The following is a 20,548-nucleotide window of genomic DNA, read 5'->3' as shown; positions in this document are numbered from 1 at the left end:
ACATGAATTTCACATTTGCAGGATTTGATTTCTGTCTAGCTTGTAATAAGTAGTTTTTTATACCCTTGATATTTCTGTACCACTACTCATGCAAATACCATATCTGTTTTTAGAAATATGATGAGCAGAACTGGATTTAAGAACATGATTCTGCTGTTAGTTCTTCCATTGCAATTTTATTTCATCTAGTAAATATTTATTTTCCTCTTCTTCCTCTATGTGTTTAGATGGGGGTTTTTCCTCAAATCCTGTTTTTCTTTTCCAGTTGTCTTCTATATGGAAATATCTTCCTTTTGCTTCTCTACCTTTTCCAGTTGGCCCGAAATTTACTGCCCCGCACCCCCAACACTTTCTTTTGGTTCTAGCAGTAGATGAAAACTTTGATCCAATCATTTAGGGATAGCTTCCTTCAATTTTCAGAGAGAATTCAGACTTGACTATGATAAAGCTTATTTTTAGGCAATAAATTTGGTCTAAGACTATCTATAAAGATGGATTCATAAGAAAAGCAAAGTAATAGTTTGCTTTAAGAATAGAAAACATATTTTAATAATGTAAAAAATTGAGAGATAATGCTCATCTTTTTCATTCTTGTTTAATGGATTAAGATGTTCAAAATTATGTATTTTTATAAGAAAATTACTTTTATTTTGCAAAGATATTTTTACTAAGTGGAAATTTGATGGTTTTATTGCATCCTGCCATAGGTCCATGATACTTTGAGGAATTTATTTGCTTGGTGTAGCTAGTACCTGCTTTGTGTAGTTAGGTCTATGATAATATGAGTAATTTATCTACTTGGTGTAGTAATTTCCTTATAGCTCCCAACTTCTCTGATTTAGTCTATTTTGTTATTATTGATTTTAGATCATAAGATCCTCATACTCATAGTGCAATGTATTCCATGTAATGTGTAAATAGAAATATCCTGGCGAAATAATCTGTACAGGTTTCTTTGGATAAATAAACCTTAGCAAATGTTTTGATGACTTCTAATAACAGAGTTGTTTTACTACAAATTAAAGCATAATTTTTTAGTATACATGTGTTGCTGCCACAACACAATATATGATTCCTGATGGATGAAGCCGGAAGCCATCATTCTCAGCAAACTAACACAGGAACAGAAAACCAATCAACTCTCACTCATAAGTGGGAGTTGAACAATGAGAATACGTGGACACGGTGAGGGAAACAACACACACCAGAGCCTTTCGACGCATGAGAGGCGAGGGGAGGACAAACATTAGGACAAGTACCTAATGCATGCAGGGCTTAAAACCTAGATAATGGATTGATAGGTGCAGCAAACCACCATGGCACACGTACACCAATGTAACAAACCTGCACATTCTGCACATGTATCCCGAAACTTAAAATAAAAACAAAACAAAAAAAAACAAACATTTCTCATTTGGAAAATCGCCCACCTAATTAACAGGGCTTGAGGGAAGATTAGGGCTAGGAGAAGGCCACTCAAATTTGGGTTATGGTGCTTTGTAACCAAAACCCAAACAAAAGCAGTTAACAAATCCTAGTTAAAACACTAATGCATACTTCTTGAGGGTTTGTTCTTCCTTCTTGGTGTTGTAGTTCCTAGTAGTAATTCACTTCTAAGAGAGATTATTTTTACCAAAATGGAGAATCTAAATCAAGTACAGCCTCCTTTATTTATCTGATGCTTTAAAGTCAGAGGTGTCTTTACAGCTTCTTTGTGCTCATAGTTTTTCTAGATGGCTTAACTTAGTTAAATGCAGGGTTGTTGAAGTCCCTAAAACAGTCAGATCTTACATGAAAAGGAGGCACTTTTATATATTTTTCAGGTTTTTTTCTTAACAGTTTTCATATATTGTTAAGATTTTGGCTTTAGTTGTAAGAAAGCTTGCCCCTGATTGCTTCAAAACAATAATAAGTTGGGGAAAAAACCCTTAAGAATCAATAACACTCTGGAGTTATACTGGCATCATTGCCCTATTTACCAACTACATATAAGGTAATTCACATCAAAGAAATCAGAACAAATTGTATTTGGGAAAATATTCTTGATATGAAAAGGAAGTGTTTTCTCAAAAGCCAGGCCAAAAAAAGATTTATATAACATATATAACAATTTTAAAATTCCCATTAGTCCATAACTTGATCATCCTGAAATAATTTTGTAAATAAAGCCTTCCAAGTTCCAATCATATTGAACAATCACTGCAACCAATGAGTTTATGTTACTTGAGTGCTACTATAACACAATTTTTTCTCTCTGAGTCTATATGTGTGTTTCTGTCTCTACCTGTATATCACTTTGTCTAACAAACTCAAATGAAATAACAGAACTCTTCTGCAGAGTTTAGAGTTTTCAGTTTTTAATTCAAGGCTGTGGTTACAATAAATCTCTTCTAAAATTTTGTGACTGGAAAATCAATGCAAGTTAACAATAGGAAAGGAGACATCCTCACTCTTTTCCCCCTCAAACTTGCAAAGTAATATAGGTCTAAACTGTGTGTGAACTTTTTTTTTTTTTTTTTTTTTGATCTGGAACTTCTGGATCACTTAAGGAGACATGGCTATGTCAACATGATTATTAATATTTATTGCTGGACAGCCAGAGTTTTGGATGATGATGGTAGTTAGAGTTTTGAAGCACTGACTCTACCATAAAGTATATCATTTTTCTAACTAAACTAAAACTTTTATTCTTGGACTTTAACTTCCACAAGATGCCATCCATTCCAAAATGCTATAAAATATCAACCCTCTTTACTTTGATTAATGATACATTGTCAGAGTGATGAATTCTTCTAGAGTGTAATTTGAAAGATAATATCATTCTAGGTGGGAAAAATGTTTAGGTGAGAATTTAGAACAGTTACCAGATGAAATCCTACCATCATACAGTGTAGTGAAGGATGTGGGGGAATCTGGAAATGCTAGCAGTAAATCACATCTTTTGGCTCTAGTTTAGCTTCTATCCTATAGTGAGATACATGATTTACTCTGCCTTGAAGGTTGTTTTGGTTTGATTTTAAAACATTTTTAGCATGTAGAGCAGTTGCACAGGTAATTTTATACATTTTCAATTTCTTCCTCCTCTTATTGTTACCTATTAGTACTTCACATTTAAATTTTTATACTTAGAAAATGGAAAGAAAACTATCTGTGGTTTGAGTTTTAACATTCGAAAATATTTTATTAATATATGGTACAGTGTTATGATACTTAATATGTATAGTTGTCTATGACAAATATTTTCTAAAAATAACCTTCATATTCTTATTCATTGGTTGTTACTCAAAATGATTATTGTTATATTATTATGTGAAAGGTAGTGTGCTTTCTGTTCTAAATCTAGATATGTTCTTTTAAGAAAAAACAAAGTTTACAGGATATGTCCATTTAAGAAAAGACAAAGGTTATAGGATAAAAACTATTAACAGTAGTCCCTCTGGGGAGTAATATTTTGCTATACACCAGATTTGTATCAAATTCTGGCAGGTATTTAGATTGACTCGTGATCTGAGTCTGACAATGTCCTAGATAAACTCTTTTTTTCTGAGATGGAGTCTCACTCTGTCACCCAGGATGGAGTGCGGTGGCACAATCTCGGCTCACTGCAACCTCCACCTCCCCAGTTCAAGCGACTCTCCTGCCTCAGCCTCCCGAATAGATGAGACTACAGGCATGTAGCACCATGTCAGCTAATTTTTTGTATTTTTAGTAGGGATGGGGGTTTCACCATTTTAGCCAGGCTGGTCTTGAACACCTAACCTCAAGTGATCCTCCCACCTCGGCCTCACAAAGTGTTGGGATTACAGGCATGAGCTACTGTGCCCAGCTTAGATAAGCTTTTATCAGCTCATGTCAATATAATTAAACTATAGTTATATTGATTCTTTAGCAATAAATGAACTTCAAATTTTAATCTGTGTTCTAATCCTCATTCTTTTAGATACCTCTCACATTTTCCCTGCAGTTCAAAAACTCTGACTTAGCCCAAGTCACCCAGCTTGTTATGTGCTGGCCAAGTCTGGGTTGAAATTAAGTCTGTTGAGTTCCAAACTCACAAACCCATGCTCATAGATATAAAATAAAATGTACTCTATGTTAGTGGGACCTATTTTCAGCAGACAAAGTATGCTTGAAAATAGGAGGAACCTCCATTTCTTAAATTTTTTATATGGTATGACTATGATTTATTTCTATATACTTGATCAAATATAAAAATAGGCAAAAATAAGTTAAAAACAAAGAAACAAACGAAACTAAATCCCTTAATCCTTGCATATGCAATTGAATACAGAATTAGAGTTTTGTGAATTTTTAAAGCAAGGAACAATGTTCAAATCTGTTAGAGACAAAATTTAATATTTTCAGTTTCAGGAAATCAAAGGTAAAACACATTTTCTGTATCACAAAGACTAACATAAATCTAGTAGGGAAAAGGCTTAATTAAGCTAGAATAGATAATTTGACACTATTTCAAGTTATGACATTTTGTAGCTGTTGGACTTTGGCCTAAGCTTTCTGAACTTGAAATTCCTTGTCTATGTAATGGGATCATAATATCTGTTCTCTTTCCTTGTATGAATGTTCTAAGATTAAGAAAAGTAAGGTATATATACACAGCCTTACAATGGAGAAAAGTAATGTTTAAGTGTATGATGTTCTAGAAAAGAAAGTTTCCATTTATTTGCTTTGTATTGATTTCAGTTATATACTAAATTAGCAGAACTTTAAGATATTCAGATATAGAATTCTATTTTATCAGTTACCTGTGATGTTTATCTTATTTTTTAGCATAAAAAATTTGGGTTTTTTCACTGTTTCTGATTCTCTTAATATGTTACCTAAAAATGTTGTAACAATTATTGTAATATTGATAGCAGGATACATTTTAGGACAGAAATAATCTTTGTTTTGTATTATTTAAACACATATTTGAATTATAATTCTATATAAAATTAATCCTATAGTTTTTGATATTTTAAAAACATAAAATGAAAACCAAACATGTAACTAACTGCCTCTGAAATGTACAGAGCTTTATTCTAGGACATTTAAAATCAGGCTTAGGTTGGATTATTCTGTTTTAAAAATGTTGGTAAAACTACAGATGTTTCTGAAAGAGTGAAGCATTACCATCGGCTTGAATTTCTTTTAAAAATAAAAGTAGTATATAGGCCTGTGTAGGTTTTCTGAGAATCATTGGGAAAATTTGGAGCAGATTCCTCAGGTTTGCATACAGACAGCAATAAATATGCATAGGTCACATTCGTCATTTTTCATAGATATTTTATGAATTCATTATGAAATAACACTAGTTAATTTGATGTTCACTGATATATTCCAGAATCAGACTGCAATGAATCTTAATAGATTTACAAAAGGTTGTAACTGAAAAAGTTTCAATGTAATGTTAGCTATCTAAATTGGCAACTAGATGAAAATTTAAAAATAGAAGCATTTTCATGGCAGAGTACAAAATAATTATATCTGATCCCTGCTAAATTTTTCTTGTTTGGAGGATATTTGCTAAGAAATAAGAGCTACTTACTGTCTTCCTCATGCCAAGTTCTCATAGAGCATCTGACGATTTTGAATCTTCCCCTTGGAGTTTAATTCAAACTCAGATGGGATCCTAAATCCTGCAGTCCCTAGGCAGACTCTGGTAGTTTCTGATAGAAAACCCTTCAGAGAATGGAGCCTTTCCCAAATTTGCCAGTTCTTTGTCAGTCACTCTGACAGCACGTGGAAAGTTTTTCTTTAAATCCCTTTTCTATATTACTTATTTCAATTCTGTAGCTCTTCTCCCTCCCTGACACCTTATTTTTACCATATGCTATTTTTCCAGGAACTGTAGTGGCCATAAAATCATTAAAATATATATGCTTTTTCCTTTTGTGAGCTTATGTGGTATGATGAAATGTGAGATCAATATAGTTAGGACTGGTAGAGATCTATGCAGGGTATGAAGAGGGTAAACAGGGTAAATAGCGTGTACAGTTGGTGGAGTGGGGGGGTGGAGCGGTGTACAGGGAAGGGTTCCTAGACTTGTAGGAGTAATGGTGTGAATACAGAAGGAGAAGCAAAAGCCTGCCAGGTAAAGATGATGGTAGAGGAGAGATAGCCTTTCTAGTAAGTGAACCTCCTGAGCAAGGCACAAAATGACAAATGACTTGGAGTTTATTAAGAACTACAGAGAGAAGTGCTTCCTGATGTGTCCTTTTGGATAGCGAATGCTTTCTAAAGACGTTTTATCATCAAGGAGTACTCATTACTGCTTATTCACTTTGCTACTAGATTAGCTATATTTAGTTCTTTAGTTATGATGTGCACAAAATATTACATCTATTTATTAGGGGTGTGCATAGTGGAAAGTTTATGAGTCTTATACACACCTGAGGTCACTTCCTACTTCTGCCACCCACTCACCACTGTGACCAAGGGCAAGTTATTTAAACTCTCTGAGCTTTAGTTTCTTTCTTTCTTTCCTTCTTTCTTCTTTCTTCTTTCTTCTTTCTTCTTTCTTCTTTCTTCTTTCTTCTTTCTTCTTTCTTCTTTCTTCTTTCTTCTTTCTCTTTCTTTCTTTCTTTCTTTCTTTCTTTCTTTCTTTCTTTCTTTCTTTCTTTCTTTCTTTCTTTCTTTCTTTCTTTCTTTCTTTCTTTCTTTCTCTCTCTCTCTCTCTCTCTCCTTCCTTCCTTCCTTCCTTCTTTCCCTTCCTTCCTTCCTCCCTCCCTCCCTCCCTCCCTCCCTCCCTCCTTCCCTCCCTCCCTCCCTCCCTCCCTCCCTCCCTCCCTCCCTCCCTTCCTTCCTTCCTTCCTTCCTTCCTTCCTTCCTTCCTTCCTTCCTTCCTTCTCTTCCTTCTTTCCTTTTTTTTTTTTTTGAGATGGAGTGTCATTCTGTTGCCAAGGCTGGAGCACAGTGGCGTGATCTCTGCTCACTGCAACCTCTGCCTCCCGGGTTCAAGCGATTCTCCTGTCTCAGCCTCCCGAGTAGCAGAGAGTACAGGCACACACCACCATGCCTGGCTAATTACTATGTTTTTAGTAGAGATGTGGTTTCACCATGTTGTTCAGGCTGTCCTGGAACTCCTGACCTCCAAATGATCTACCCGCCTCAACCTCCCGAAGTGCTGGGGTTACAGGAGCGAGCTACCACGCCCGGCCTGAGCTTAATTCCTAAAACAGTTTTCTTAATTCCTAAAACAGATAAAAATAGTTATGTTTTAGAATTGCCTTGATGGTTAAGTGATATATTGTTTTTAAGATGGTTTGAATTGTATGAGCCCAAACTAGTTCCCTCAGTAGATGGCAGCTGTCACTGTTATACTGGTTGATACAAATGCCAATTTGTCTTTTTAAAGATTAAATTGAATTTATTTAATTCTGGGAGTCATAGAATAACACAAATATGAGTTAATGTATATAAATTATTTAGTTTAACGTATGAGGCTCTTTATTTATATTTTGTTACTTTTTTAATAGGCAAAATCTCAAATAGTATTCAGTGTATTGGATGTTGCCCATCAGTTTATAAAGGATGTTAATCCAGATGAACCCAAAGAGGAGAATAATTCTACAAAGGAAACCAGTAAAATTCAGCATAAACCCAAATCTTTATTTCTCCAGAGGAGCAGCTCTGAGGTAAACTGAGGAAAATATAGTAGACATTTTCTGATATACGTAATTATGGCAAGTGCCATTCATGTACTTAAGCTACAGAATTTTGCTGATAATTTCATCACATTATTATTTCATATGGATTTGTTCTTTATTAACCAAATACATCTTGACTATAAAAATCTTTTCAAGAAGATTGTTTTGATTCCACTGAATACTAGTCTTTTTGATGAATGATATTTTGACCATATGTCTTTCTGGACATTTTCATCTATGTCAGGAATTGGATGAGTATTTGCGGAAAACGTTTTTTAAAAAACCACAATGCAATCTAACAATTTTATATTAGTCAGGACTTCATTCAGAGAAGCTAAAAATATAAAACCTTGCCAAGAGTTTTAAGTGACAGGCAATTTCACAGTTATTTAAAACTAGATTTATACCAAATTCTGGCAGTTATTTAGATTGACTACTGATCTGACAATGTGCTAGATAAACTTTTATCAACTCATGCCTATATATTTATAATAGGCATATTGATTCTTTAGCAAGAAATGAACTTCAAATTTTGATCTGTGTTATAATCCTCATTCTTTTAGATGCCAGTCACTTTTTCCCTGCAGTTCAAAAATTGTAACTTAGCTGAAGTCATGCTGCTTGTTATGTGTTGACCAAGTCTGGGTTGAAGTTAAATCTGTTGTGTTCCAAACCCATGCTCATAGACGTAAAAGAAAATGTGTTCTATGCTAGTAGGACCTATTTTCAACAGAGGAAGTGTGCTTGAATTTTTCAGGAGTGTCAGCGTATTTGTGTGGATTTCACTTTCTAATAGACCTGTCAAGGATGTTTTGTGAAGAATCACTGCCTCCTAATTATAACAATAACGTACTGAAGACCAGACACTGCCATAAATATTTTACACATTATCTCCTTTTGTTTTTTCTTAATTATTCCACTTTTTCAAATGAGAGAATAGTGGCAAGGAATAGTTTTTATAAATTGCCAAAGGTAGAATTGATAATGGAACTTAGATTTCAGCCCAGACCTTCTGACTCCAAATTTCCTGTGTTTAACCATTATCCAGAGACTGTGGCTTTAAAAGTTTCTTCTTCATGCCTGCCTGCCTTTTCATCTAATTTATCCTATCAAAAATAAATCAGTAGCTAACTTTCATTGAACACCTTATGCTAGGCATTGTACTTAATGCTTTACTTGCCTTAAGCAATAATCACAATAACCATGTAAGGTTTGTGCTATTACCCCAATTTAACAGATGAGAGAGAGGTTAAGTAACTAGCCTTACTGGAAAGTGATAGTGTAGCCTCCTCTGTGTTATTTATTAATCTTTACACTAGATGTTTTTCTTGTCTTCATAGGTGACTATGTATGCTGTATACATTGTCTGCCTCATTGTCTTAACTTAAAAACCATTAATTCAATTATTTTATCCAGGAGTGTATATTAAAATCAACTGGAGAAACAGTAAAGAAATACATATGATTAAGTTCAGCATCTCCGTGGGTGGGGTTCAGACGTCTGTGTGTGTGTGTGTGTGTGCGCGCGTGTGTGTTTAACAACTCCTCAGTGATCCTGGTGAGTGTTCTTGTTGGGAGTCACTGTTATAGATGACAGAGTACACAGTGAAGAGATAACCCCTTCATAGACTTAGTGTTCCTCTGTGCCAAAGAACAATGCTTCTCAAACTTTAATAAGCATTGTAAGAATTGGAGATTGTTAAAAACTTGCATTCCTGGGTCTGTCACCAAATTTGGATTTTTTTTTTTTAGATATTTACCTCTGGGTTAGGGCTCAGGAGTCTGATTTTTAATTTAATGGCTAGAAGAATCAAATGGTACCAACGCCTGATGCCTCTCTTATGGGCTTCTTAATGGATCAAAGCCAATGGCACATCCTTGGAAAGAGGTACAGTTCACGAAAGAGCTTACATCTTATGAGCTGAAACCTGGGTTTAAAATAATGATGCTGTTTTTCTTATAGCATTGTAACATTGGGCAAGTTCCTTACCTCTTTTGATCTTCTGTTTTCTGTTTTGGAAAGTGGGGATATTAAAACACATCATCGTACAGGGATATCATGTACTTAGAGGGTAATGAACGTACAGCATTGAATTTCTATGTGCATCTTCAAATGTCTTTTAGAATTGGGCAAGGTCATATTGGACTCTGAGTGGATGTGATATATGACAGTTTTGAGCTGAAACGTTTAAGAGCTAATGTACAACCCTCCAGCTTTTTCTACCCTGCCACAGCTATGTGGAAGCTGATATTCCAGTGGCATAACTCCAAGATGCAAATGTCTGACATCTCTGATTCATTGCTTGGAAGGAAGCTTCCCTGGAGAGCTGCTGAAATTGCTGCATATTGAAATAATTTTATATTAAGTCACTGAGTTTTCAGTGCTTGTTCATTAGTGTAGCATATATACATAGACACACTGACATATTGCTTACTGGATACCAATAAGTACCTTCTCACAAATACTCCTAAGAGTCTATCTTCAAACTAAATTTATCCCCTCTTCCAAAACCTATCAATGTTATTGTTGAAGGTGCCCTACCTAGCTTTCCAAGCCAATGAAGGCAGTTATTTTCTGTTGTGTTTTCACTTCCTCCTCTGCACATCCAATTGGTTACTGTATTAGTCTTCTCAGGCTGCCATAACAAAATACCTCCAACTGAGTGGTTTAAACAAGAGAAATTTATTTTCTACAGTTATGTAGTCTAGAAGTCCCAGATAAAGGTGCTGGCAATATTGGCAATATTGATTTCTGGTGAGGTTTTACTTCCTGGCTTGTAGGTGGCTGCCTTCTTGCTGTGTTCTTATATGGCTTTTCTTCTGTATGCACATGCATACAGAAAGGAGAGAGAGAGAGAGAGAGAGAGAGAGAGAGAGAGAGAGAGAGAGAGAGAGAAGAGATATATGATGCCTCTTCATATTTATTTATTTATTTATTTGAGACAGGGTCTTGCTCTGTTGCCCAGGCTAGAGTGCAGCGGTGTGAATTCAGCTCACTGCAACCTCCTCCCATGCTCAAATATTCCTCCCACCTCAGCCTCCTGTGTAGCTGGGACCACAAGTGCACACCACCACGTCCAACTATCTCCCTCTTCTTAACAGGATACCCAGTCCTATTAGATTAAGGCTTCAACTTCATGATCTCATTTGACCTCAATTACCTCCTTATAGGCCCTATCTTAAAATGTAGTCACATTGAGGGTTTGGGCTTCAACATATGAATTTGCGGAGGAAGATGCAATTCAGTCCATAATAGTTACCATGTCCCATATAGGCTACCAGCTAAAAACTCTTGAATGTTTGGTCATTTATTCTATCCTTATTGCTTTTTCGGATACTGCAATTTTTTTCTTTATAAAAGGATTATAAATGGAAAGTACATTTCATTCTCTTCCCTTCTAGGAGTCAGGCAATCCTTCTGGTTTTGTATGTATGTATTTTTTACACAAATGTTAATATGTTTGCTCTGCAAACATGCTTTTTTTTTTTCACTTAACAATGTAGTTTTTATATCCATGTAAGTACAATATAGAACCTTCTCATTCTATGTAGTGACTGTAAGTACTCCATTTACTAGATGTGAAAAGACTTTTAAAAATCTATCTTTCACCGATCAGCATTTACGCTGTTTCAATCTTTTGCTAGTATATGCTAAAATATAAAGTATAATTTTGAATAATGTGGTTTTTCATAGATATATCAGTATGATAAAATCCTAAAACTCCTACATAAAAAATTATGCATTTGTAATGTTGGAATGTTGGTCAATGTGGGTAAATGTCTGTACCATTTTGATTGGTTTCCTTGTAGCCAAACACTATTTCCTAATTTCCCTCTCTTTGCCACATTGGTATATGGGACTTTACAATGATTTTACATGTCCAATGGGTTTAAGCTCCTCTGTGCAGCAGGCAGAGCCCTTTATATTCTTTCCCCACTTCCCTTTCTACCCTTTATATTTTCTCATTCTTTACTTTCTGCTATATCAATGCAAACTGCTTATAGTTCCATGCCACCAATGCTGTTTGACTCCCATGTCCTAGCATACATATCATTTCCTTTCTCTGGAATGCTGCCCTTGGCACTTTTTGCTTACGGAATTCTTGTTTTACCTTTCAAAATCCAATTCAGACATCATTTCCCCTGAGTTTTACCTGCTTCTTACACCGTTTTCTGTTGTGGACTTATTAACCTGTGTTTCTGTGGCCAACAGTTAGCATAGTGTCTAGTGTCTGACAGGTCCTCAGATACTTTTTGCTCAAATTTGAAATTTTTATATACATCTTTAGCAAAATACCCTGAATTGTACTCTAACAAACTGCCTGTTTATTTTTCAATTGTGGGCTGAATATAGAGATTTATACTCTCATGTCTTAAAAGATACACAAGAATATTTAGCAATTTGATCAGTGTAGGTAATCCACATTTGATAATTCAGCCACTGGTGTGGGTTTTATTTTGCTTGGGTTTCCTAATGTGGCTGTTCTCTTTGATTCAGTGTATAGCTTCCAAATACTACCTTTATTTTCTTGTGTACTTGGACTGGATTTATATTTTGTACTGAATTCATCTCTCCACAGTCATCGTTAATCTGAGGAGCATGCATTGTATTACATGCATCGATGAACTTCTTCATTCATTCCACTAACTTTTAATGAGCACCTACTTTGTGCCAGGCACTGCTCTTGGCACTAAGAAAAAAGACAAAATCCCCAACTTCATTATATACTAATGGGTAAAGACAGGCAATAAATAAACATAGAACAAAGTCACATGGGAGTAAGTAATGGGAAGAAAAATAAAACAGTTAAGGAATTATTAAATGGTGGAAAGGGGGCCTATTAATTTTAGAATTGGTAGTGAAGAACTTTCTAAGTAGGTGATATTTGAGCATTTCACTGAGTCAACGAAATGAGGGAATGGCTATGTAAAGATATGGAGAAGGTTCATTCCAGGCATTGGGTATAGCTAGTACAAGGCCCTGAAGAGGAAATGTGCTTGATGGGTTCTCAGAACTGCCAGAGTGTGAGACTAACTGGTGCAGGGTGAATGAAAGGAGAATGGAAGGAGGTAAAGTAAAAGGCAAGGAAGTGCAAGGTTGTGTAGGGCAGTATAGGTCCTGGTAGAAACTTAGGGTTCCTGTTTTTTTTTTTTTTTTTTTTTAATCTGAGAAGGTTGTGAGGAGTAGGAGATTGGGGACATAAGGAGAATGTATACAAGACAATTGCACCTTTACAGAGAGAACACTGGTGAACAGCGTAAAGTCATCTGTTCTGTAGGCTCTCATCTTCATAATTTCTGAAGAGACCATTTATAATTGCCAATAGAGTTTTAAAGAACAGAGTAAAGCATATAAATAAGCACAACTTAAAAATATTCTAAGTTTGAAAAGTCTGATTTGTAATGACTAATAATTAGTTCTACCTGTATTTTAAAACGCAGAAATTTTTTATTAAAATAATTTTTGTGGGTGAATGCAGAAAATTTAATAAAGCATGCCTATATATGCTTTTGATTAGGTAGAAATTACAACGACAAAAAGAGCAGAATGTACAAAACCAAGAGAGAGTCTATTGTGTGAAGGGTCATTCAATGAAGAAGCTTCTGCACAGTCCTTTCAGGAAGTGTTAAGTCAATGGAGAACCAGAAATCATGATGACAAGAAACAGAATTTACACGCAGCAGAAAAAGGTATGACTTTTCTTTTCTTTTCTTTTTTTTTTTTTTTGAGACAGAGTCTCACTTTGTTGCCCAGGCTGGAGCGCAGTGGCGTGATCTTGGCTTACTGCAACCTCCGCCTTCCAGGTTCAAACAATTCTCCTGCCTCAGCCTTCTGAGTAGCTGGGATTACAGGTGTGTGGCACCATGCCGGGCATTTTTGCATTTTTAGTAGAGACGGGGTTTTGCCACGTTGGGCAGGCTGGTCTCGAGTTCCTGACCTCCTGACCCGCCTGCCTAGGCCTCCAAAAGTGCTGGGATTACAGACATGAGCCACTGGGCCCAGCTGGTAAGGATATTTTTATAACACAAATGTTTTAAAATGAAGCTGACTTTAGTTTATTTACCTCCATTCTCTGTGAATATAAATGTGATGTTCCAAATCTATAAACACTGGGAAAGCAGTTTGCTGTAACTCCTCAAAGGAACATCACTGTGTGATCATTGGTGAGTGGTTTAATATTCATCGGCCCTGAACTGGGCACTAGGGGGATTTGCATTTGTTTTCTATGTAAATTCAGACTGTCAAATGAATGGATAATTGGATTCTTTCAGTTCTTCTTCTAGTAGAAATTTTTGCCAGGACAACTATCGCTTTTTTTGAGCAGTAATTGTAACACATAAAATGGGAGAGTCTGTGAGATAAAGAAGAAATTTTTTTTTTTTAGAATATTTGACTTAAAAATGCAATTTCAAGGACCACTATGAACTTCAGGGGGAGAATTGATTTGTGTTCTCATTGTTTTTGTTTCTTTTTGAACTGCTTTTTGTTCTTTAATTTTTTTTAAACAGTTTCACTCCTACATTCTAGACATTGATGATCTGGATGACTGAACAGTATCTTTAAGTTTCCCAGTATGTCTTGAGGAAAACCACAAGTTTTTAAAGTATTCAATTTATTATTTTTATTACTCAGAATCTTGTAGTGTCTTCCATTTGCTTTTTATTTAATATAAAATGTTAGATAATAAATTTCAATCATGTATCTTACTTGCCAATTTTTCTATTTTTATTTCATTCTTTTTTTTTTTTTTTTTTTTTTTTTTTTTTTTTTTGAGACGGAGTATCGCTCTGTCACCCAGGCTGGAGTGCAGTGGTCGGATCTCAGCTCACTGCAAGCTCCGCCTCCTGGGTTTACGCCATTCTCCTGCCTCAGCCTCCCAAGTAGCTGGGACTACAGGCGCCCGCCACTTCGCCCGGCTAATTTTTTGTATTTTTTAGTAGAGACGGGGTTTCACCGTGTTAGGCAGGATGGTCTCGATCTCCTGACCTCGTGATTGGCCCGTCTCGGCCTCCCAAAGTGCCGGGATTACAGGCTTGAGCCACCGCGCCCGGCTTTTATTTCATTCTTTTCCAGCAGAGAAACTCTGCTGATTATTACTCTTTTATTACACCGTGTAATTTCTAATCTCAAAGTATCACACATCATCTTCTAATTATAATTGAACTTTTAAATAAATTTTATTCAAGTATTTTTCTACATTTCTTTATTCCACATCAATTTCACTGATATTTTCAAGACATTATTGGTATGGTCTCTTCTTAGTAGTTTATATCTCAGTATACACCTCATTTTTCATTGACTGTGTTATTTTATGTGCTTTATACTTACTACTTCACGCATTTTTTTACTTGTCAACCCTGAAAAGTACTAATTATTCTATAGGAATACCTCTTTGTCTACTTTGAAAGCCATAGTATTTAAAATAATACTGTACCGAGTTGAAAAGTCACCAGATCAGAAGTGCAACTCTTTTAAAATTTGTTCTCCATAATGGAAATAACCGTATGATAAAATAATGAATGCTTATTTTAAAAGACTTGCTTATAACAGAAAGTTACCAAGAAGAAAATGAAAACAGCTCAGTCTCATCATATAGAGAAAATCCATGTTAACATTTTGGTACGTGTTTTTCAATAAACACAGTTGTGTACACACACATGCTCACACAAAAACTGAGGTAACACTAAATACTATTAGTTAACTTGCATTTTCACTGAGATTCTGTAATGGGCAACTGGCCATCTAATAGAGATATACACAATCATTTGTAACTCTTGTAGAGTATTCCATATGGCATGATTTAATCAGACATTTATTGATGAATATTTTATTTCTAATTCCCAGTATTATAAAAGATACTATGATAGGCATCTTAGCTATTTGTGCACTTACAGCGTTACCTTAAAATAAATTTCTAAATATAGAAATGTTGTCTCAGTGACTTGTTTTATAAAATTTTAATGAATATTGTCAAACTGTCCTCCAAAAAGATTACTGTGTTGGTTGTACTCTCACTGGTAGGGTGTGACATGACTATTTTCCCATATTTTCTAGTTCTTTAACTTTAGCCAGTTTGGTTGACAATAAATTATTATCATTATCGCTGGCTTTTTACCATTATTTGTGAAATAGACACTATTGACTATTTTTTGTCACTACCTTTTGAGCTAATATTTTAAATACACCATATAGCTAAAGAGTCTCCTCCCAGCAAATATTATTAATTCATTTGCCTGTAGGTCTAGTTATCAACTTATTCACAAGCAAAGTAATCCAGGTCACCTCCCATCTTTATTTCTCGGGAATGTGCCATTGCTAAGGGAGAAAAGTGAATCACGGGCCAACTGCTTTATCTTCTTCCTCCTCCATCATCCTTCTATGTTTAGAGTTTATATCTCAAACACAGTAGCTCTTCTCTAACATCTAGACAGAAAAAACAAAGAATTATTTTTTCTTTTTTTTCCCTTTTAGCTCTGCTCTCAAGAAGTCTTGTTTCAAAATGAAAAGGGGAACTAATAGTGGAGGCATTTCTTTTCTCTCATGACTTGCTCATGTCCTTAAGTGCTCTTTCAGTTCAAGGGATTCTAATCAGTGTTTTTCCAAACTTTTTCCAATTGCTTTCCTCAACACTGCTCTACTCTTTGGGAAGAATAGAAGTGGGATTTCTTACTTTATTTTTGTTTTAATTTGTTTCCGTTGCTGGCCTGTGGCTGTTTCTGGAAGTTAATCATTAAAGTCTACAGTATGAGGCCGGGACATCCTGTAGTCTTAGTTTATAAAAAAATGTTTTTCCCATCTCTATTTCCCTTGATTCTCCTACATTTTTTTCCCCTTGTGATGTTCAGTTTGGAGACAGGAGTGATATGTGGGAGGGTGGAGAGACTAGTGATCCTGGATTTACACTGCTTTATTTCCCAGATATCTTCATCAGTTTTAAATATCTCTGAATAGTAATTTTAATTTAGTAGTGCTTCAGAAATATCTTAAACATCTGGAAGTAAATTACCACATAGATATAAATTTGTGAAGAAAATTGTCTCCTCCAGATGTCATTATGAGTTATTTATTTCCCATTTCTCATAATGTGTAAATATTATTTTCAGTGGCTATAATACTTTATATATCTGTGTGTTATACCTTTATATATGTGTTTATATAATGTACAATGAATGTTTGTATTTATAATTTTTATTTAAAAGAATGAGTTGCTTTAACAAACCTTCTGAATCATAAGATCCCTTCATTTCAAGAGATTGTTGAAGAAAACTATGTATCCAGTCACTTAATAAACTACCGATATTTAATACTTGTACATTATTTAAACCTTAATCTATTGATTGTATAGGTAAATATTAAAGCATATATGCCTCACAGATGATGAGTTCTACATCTTGAGAGAAGATATGGTAATTTGTAAACTTGCTTGTATTAATTATGCACATTGTGTTTATTTTTACAGACTCACTGGAAGAATGTGAAGTGCAGACTAATCTGAAAATTTGGAGAGAACCACTTAATATTGAAATTAAAGAAGATATTCTATCCTATATGGAAAAATTATGGCTTAAAAAACACAGGAGGTATTTTCTGGAATTGTAATACTATTAGGAAATATGAAAGTTATTTATGTTTCTTTCTTCTATGACATGCCTTCCTATAGCAATTTTATATGTATATTTCATCTTTGCATACATAATTTTAAAGCAAGATTAAATCCCTGTGAAGTTGCTGTTCCAATAAGAATTTTAATTCTATTTATGTATATGATGCATCATTAATTTAGATTTTTCCTTGATAAATGGAAATATGTATATGAGGAAAAGGCACAAATGCAGAAAATAATTTAAGAATAATAACAAAAATAATGTGATAAATGAAAGATTACTTAGAGAAGACACCAGTTTTTTCCATTAGCATTAACATTTGAGACTATAATTTTCAGAATCTAGTTTTAAATTAATTAAACCTTTTTCTAATTGTATTAATAATAATTAAATATACTTTATTCAAAGAGATGTCACCAGATACAATCATCTAGAAATTTTGGCAAAATACGGGTTATTTTTTCGTAGATCTGAAGTGAGGCCTGAGATTCTGTATTTCTGAATTTCTAATAGTTCCCAGGTGATAATGGTTGGATGAGGGTGGTCTTTTTTTGAGGTGCAAGGTGGTGGAGGAGCTCTCTAGAATTTGCTTGATAAGTGGTCATCACACCCTTCCTTCACCTTCAGTTATGCAAAACCATCTCCTGAGGTGGCCCATTCCATCTGTGAAAGAGATATTCATTGAACTGTAATCTGTTTCCAGCTCATTTCTAAACTTGGCTCTAATTCTACCTATTAAGCCCACACAGGTAAAATCTAATTTCTCTTCTCCATGGTGTCTCTTCAGATTTTTTAAATCAACCCTCATGTTTTCCGTAAAGCGTCTGCTAGATAGGTTAATACCTGCACCACCACTCACCTTCAACTGTTTTCAATGTGCTAGATTTTTTTATTTTGGATAATTTTGAAAAGAAGATATACAGATGGGTTTCAAAATAACACAAGGAATTCCTAAATAACATTCACTCAGCATTCTCTAATGGTAACATCTTACATAAACATAGTGCATATCAAAACCAGAAAATTGACATAGGGACAATATTATTGACAACTGTACATTTTACTTTAAATTTTATCATCAGTGTTTTCACTATTATCCTTACCACATTCCAGGATCGAGTCCAGGATTACACATTTTTTTTTTTTTGTCATATCGCCTTATCCATTACAGTTCTTCAGTCTTTCCCTGCCTTTCATGACCTTAACACTTTTGAAGAGTACTTGCCAGTGTTTCATAGAATGTACTAAATTTGGGCCTGTCTGATGTTTTTTCATAATTAGATTGAGGTTATACACTGTGAGGAAAAATACTACGGAGAATATGTGTCCTTCTCAGTGCGTGACATTCTGGGATCATGATGTCAATATATCTTATTACAGATGATGTTAACCTTGATCACATAGTTAAGGTGGTGCTAAGTTTCTCCACTGTAAAATCACTACTTTACCTTTATAATTGATAAATATTTTACAGGAGATATATTTAGATGATACATCAACGCTGTTTTCCCTTAAACTTTCACTTTCTAATTTTAGAATTTGTGAGTGAATTTTGCCTGCAGCAGTTAGTACTGTCCTGCTCTATTGCTGATATTCTATTTCATTTTTTCCTTCTAAATTTATTAGTTGGAATTCTTAAAAGAAGTGTTCCTTCACCCACTTTTATTTATTTATTCTTTATTTATGTGAACTCATGAATATTTATTTTATTTTGGGGATTGATTTCTAATATTATTATTATTTATCTTGCAACTCAAATTATTTCTGTTTTGGCCATTGTGGACTCTCTCGGGTTGACTCTTACATCCTTTTGACTTGTTGTCATTTTTTTTTTTAGTTAGTTTGCTTTGAACATCTCTTTTTTTCCGGAACTCAAGATGTATTTTCTCTTCCCCAGCCAAGGAATTGTTTTTCCAAAAAATACTGATTCCCTTTATTGGGGAATTGTGTTCAGAAACAAAGATCTGGACTCCAGGTGTGGTCATTACTATTCTGGTACTTCTAGGCCTTCTCAGAGGAAGAAACAAGGAAGTACACACACACACACATATACACACACAAATCCACATACACACATATAAATTTTTTTCTGTATCTATCCATCTGGATATCTATTAAAGTAACATGCATTCACACTCAGGCATTCCGAATCCAAACCAGCATCACATGGTTCATTTCCATTCTCCCTTTGCTTATTTGACAAATTTCTTTCACCTACAGTGAGAAACTTGGCTTTCATTATCTATAATATATTTATTAATTAACCCTAAATATATATATATATATATATGTATTCATACTTACAGTAGTTTCAGAATCACTAATATCACTGAGAGAAATGAGGGACAATTAGTTTCAAAATTATTAATAATATCACTGAAATAAATGAATTTTCCACCTAGACTAGAGTCTTTTTGTGTCATGCTTTCTGTCTGTAGCCTATGGTATCTAGGCCAAACTATGTTTTGCTCATCACTTTGGCCACAGTGCTCATTTATTTCTCACCTCCTTTAAGGTTGGTATGACTTTCATTGGGGTCTGCCCGTATCCTCACTGATTTTTAAAATTTAAATAAACTTGTGGTGTACAGTTCTATGGGTTTTTACCACTGCATAAAGTAATGTGTCTACCGTAGTACCCCCGCCCCCGCAAAAACCAAAACCAGTTTCACAACCACAAAAATTACCTTGAGCTTCCTCTTTCTCCTCTTCCCTTTCTTAGTCCATAACGGCTTTCATCTGTTGTCCACCCTTACAAATATGCCTTTTTTTGAAGGTCATATAAATGAAATCATACAGTGTCTGTCCTTTCATGTCCTTCACTTAGCAGAATGCATTTAAGATTCATTCATGTTCTTGTATGAATCAATATTTCTTCTGGCTGGTTTCCAGTTTTTGGCAATTATCGCTAGGTCCTTTAAAATATTTTTGTAACAGGTTTTTCTTGAATATAGGTTATTAATTCTCTGGGTAAATACCTGGGACTGTGATAGGTGGGCTATATAGTAAGTGCATGTTTATTTTTATAAGAAACTGCCAAACTCTTTTCTAAATTGACTGTCCATTTTGCATTTGCTCCAGCAGTGTATGAGAGTTCCGGTTGCTCCAAATCCTTGTCAACACTTGGTATTTTCAGTTTTTTTTTCTTTTGGTTGACATTTTAATAAGGTGTGTAGTTGTATCTCATTGTAGTAGCTTACATGGCAGAAGTTTAAGCTAATTCATTTATAACTAATGTCCAGGCTGTATGTATTTTTTAAAAGTATGATGCCCATCATAGATCTTCAGGCTATTTTTC

General features: G+C 34.7%; 1 protein-coding gene across 1 annotated transcript in view; it reads left to right on the top strand.

Moving 5' to 3' along the window:
* The window catches only part of ZBBX (zinc finger B-box domain containing), a 144,256-nt gene that overhangs the window by 46,029 nt on the left and 77,679 nt on the right, over positions 1 to 20,548 (top strand). Inside the window, exons 8-10 of the mRNA XM_015445484.4 lie at positions 7,476 to 7,634; positions 13,165 to 13,336; positions 17,107 to 17,227. Coding sequence (XP_015300970.3) covers positions 7,476 to 7,634; positions 13,165 to 13,336; positions 17,107 to 17,227 — 452 coding nt within the window. The remainder of the gene's footprint in view (positions 1 to 7,475; positions 7,635 to 13,164; positions 13,337 to 17,106; positions 17,228 to 20,548) is intronic.

The sequence above is a fragment of the Macaca fascicularis genome, chromosome 2 (genome assembly GCF_037993035.2).
Source record: "Macaca fascicularis isolate 582-1 chromosome 2, T2T-MFA8v1.1".
In the NCBI taxonomy this organism is placed as follows: Eukaryota; Metazoa; Chordata; class Mammalia; order Primates; family Cercopithecidae; genus Macaca; species Macaca fascicularis.
Note: the sequence above shows the minus strand (reverse complement) of the source record. Positions and strands in the feature narration are given on the sequence as shown.